The sequence below is a fragment of the Apaloderma vittatum genome, unplaced genomic scaffold (assembly GCF_000703405.1).
Source record: "Apaloderma vittatum isolate BGI_N311 unplaced genomic scaffold, ASM70340v1 scaffold23975, whole genome shotgun sequence".
Classification (NCBI taxonomy): domain Eukaryota; kingdom Metazoa; phylum Chordata; class Aves; order Trogoniformes; family Trogonidae; genus Apaloderma; species Apaloderma vittatum.
The window spans coordinates 9,796-12,100 of record NW_009719167.1 but is presented as its reverse complement, the minus strand read 5'-3'; the positions used below and the strand labels follow the sequence as shown (position 1 = coordinate 12,100).

At 59.7% G+C, this 2,305-nt stretch overlaps 1 protein-coding gene across 1 annotated transcript in view; it reads right to left on the bottom strand.

Annotated features, from left to right (window-relative positions):
• Nucleotides 1-1,560: 1,560 nt before the first annotated feature.
• The window catches only part of HOGA1 (4-hydroxy-2-oxoglutarate aldolase 1), a 2,860-nt gene continuing 2,115 nt past the window's right edge, over nt 1,561-2,305 (bottom strand). The window contains exons 6-7 of the mRNA XM_009870540.1: nt 2,042-2,238; nt 1,561-1,710 (exon numbers count right to left, since the gene is read on the bottom strand). Of these exons, the coding sequence (XP_009868842.1) occupies nt 1,561-1,710; nt 2,042-2,238 (347 nt within the window). The remainder of the gene's footprint in view (nt 1,711-2,041; nt 2,239-2,305) is intronic.

The window sequence follows — 2,305 nt, the reverse complement described above, 5'->3', positions numbered from 1 at the left end:
CAGTGCCAGCTGGTGAGCTGTGTCCCCCTCTTCCCTGTACCAATCCCCAGCCACTCCACTGCCTTGGGGACATCTGCAGCAGCATCCCCACCAAGGGGGACCAGGAGATGCCCAAACTGGCCTGTGTCTGCTGCATGCTGGGAGAGGGCAGGAGTGATGGCGAGCAAGGAGCAGTGTTGTCTGGAGTCTGGGAGGAGGGGCACAAGAAGGGCTGCATGTGGTGCCAGGGCTGGAGCAGAGGGCCTGGGCAGGGTGGGCAGTGGGAGGGGCATAGCGGGGGGGGAAGCAGGGGACACACAGCTCCCCCTCTTGTGCCCTGCATGCATCCTTCATCTCCCCGCTGTGTGCCCACCTTCACTGTGGTGTGGTCTGGCTGACCATGGCATGGGGGTCCCGGCAGCCTTTTTAGTGGTGGGCTGCAGGGGCTGTGCCCTCCCTGCCAGTCACTGTCCACACTGGTCCCGTGCCTTGCCGTGACCCTGCCTTGTGCTGCTGCCTGCGCGGGCCTCAGCTGAGTAAACCACGTTGCCAAACGTTCAGTCTGTGTCCTTTTTGCTGGGAGCAAGGACTGGGAGGGGGCTCCTTGTGCAGGCAGGACTGGTTGATGAGGCACTCATAGTGAGCTGGCAATGTGCGCTGGCAGTGCAAAAAGCCAACTGTGTCCCAGGCTGCATCAAAAGAAGTCTGGCCAGCAGGTCGAGGGAGGTGAGTCTGCTCCTCTGTTCTGCCCTTGTAAGACCCCACCTAGAGTTCTGTGTTCAGCTCTGGAGCCCTCGACACAAGAAGGACATGGATCTGTTGAAGTAGGTCCAGAAGAGGTCCACAAAGATGATCAGAGGGCTGGAGCACCTCTCCTGCGAGGACAGGCTGAGAAGGTTGCGGTTGTTCAGCCTGGAGAGAAAGCTCTGGGGAGACCTTATAGCAGGCTTCCAGTACCTGAAGGGGGCTACAGGGAACCTGGAAGGGACTTTTTGCAAGGGCATGTGACCATAGGACAAAGGACAATGGTTCTAAACTTAGAGCAGGGTAGATTTAGATTAGACATTAAGAAGAAGTTCTTTACTATGAGGGTGATGACTCACTGGAACAGGGTGCCCAGGGAAGTTTTGGAAGCCCCCTCCCTGAAAGTGTTCAAGGCCAGGTTGGATGAGGCTTTGAATAACCTGGTCTAATGGGAGGTGTCTTTGCCCATGGCAGGGGGTTTGGAACTAGATCATCCTTAAAGTCTGTCCCAACTCAAACCATTCTATGACTGCATACACAGAGACGCGGCAGCAGGTTTATTCCTGGCTCACAGCACCAGGGTCCATCCATTCCCAGGTGGGTACAGCAGGACCCTGGGTGCTGTTGAGGCCAAGTGCATGTTCAGGACAGGGGACACAAGGGTGGCCAGAGGGTGCTGGATGTCCCCCTCACCTGCTCCACCCAGGGCAGCCCTGTCCAGGAGGAAGGAGCAAGATGGGTGTCTTTCTCCTGGCCACATCTCCACCATGTCTCCAGCTGCTAAGGTTGCTGGCTCTCATGCATTCCCAGTGTGGGAAGGGGCAGGGAGAGGACCCCTCACAACCAGCCATTGGTGCTGAAGGTGCTCCTCAGCTCCTCAACCTGGGTGGGGCTCAGTGGGGCCAGGGGTGCACGGCAGGGACCTCCGTAGTAGCCAAACCACTCCATGGCCTTCTTCAGTCCTGGAATCCCAAACCGGCGGGTGACCTGCAGGAGCAAGAGCACAGAGGCTGGCCAGCTCCCATGGGACAGCGCAGCCTGCTTCATGGTCTCCTGCACCAGCGCAGCGGTTTCTCCCATCACTGCCTATAAAGAGCCAGCAAGGCTTCCACAGCAGGTCAGGTAGGGACCTACATCCAGCAAACACGCTGTTCCCGGCGTGGCAGGGCTGGCATTTCCCACCCTGCCTCTTCCAGCTCAGCTTGGCTTGCCAGCCAAGTGCTGCACCATCCCATCCTCCCAGGCCACCCCCAAGGACCTCCATCTTTCATGGCCCCCCAGCTCTCCTGCGGCATCCTGGGGGGTTCTGCTCACTCACCGCCGTGTTAGGCTCAATGAGCCGGTGCTGCAGGTCACGGGCCTCCTGCCCGCGACCCTCGCGGCACAGGCGGTCCAGCTGGCACAGCGGAGATCCCAGGATGTTGGCAAGGGCGCAGACCCCCCCAGAGGCACCTGGTGACACCGAGGTATGTTGGTAGCCAGCTTGGCATGCCATGCTCAGCCAGCACCTCCTGGGCATCGCTGCCCCTCACCTGCCTCCCACCACACAGCTTCCAGTTCCCGCCAGTGGTCCCACTGCAGT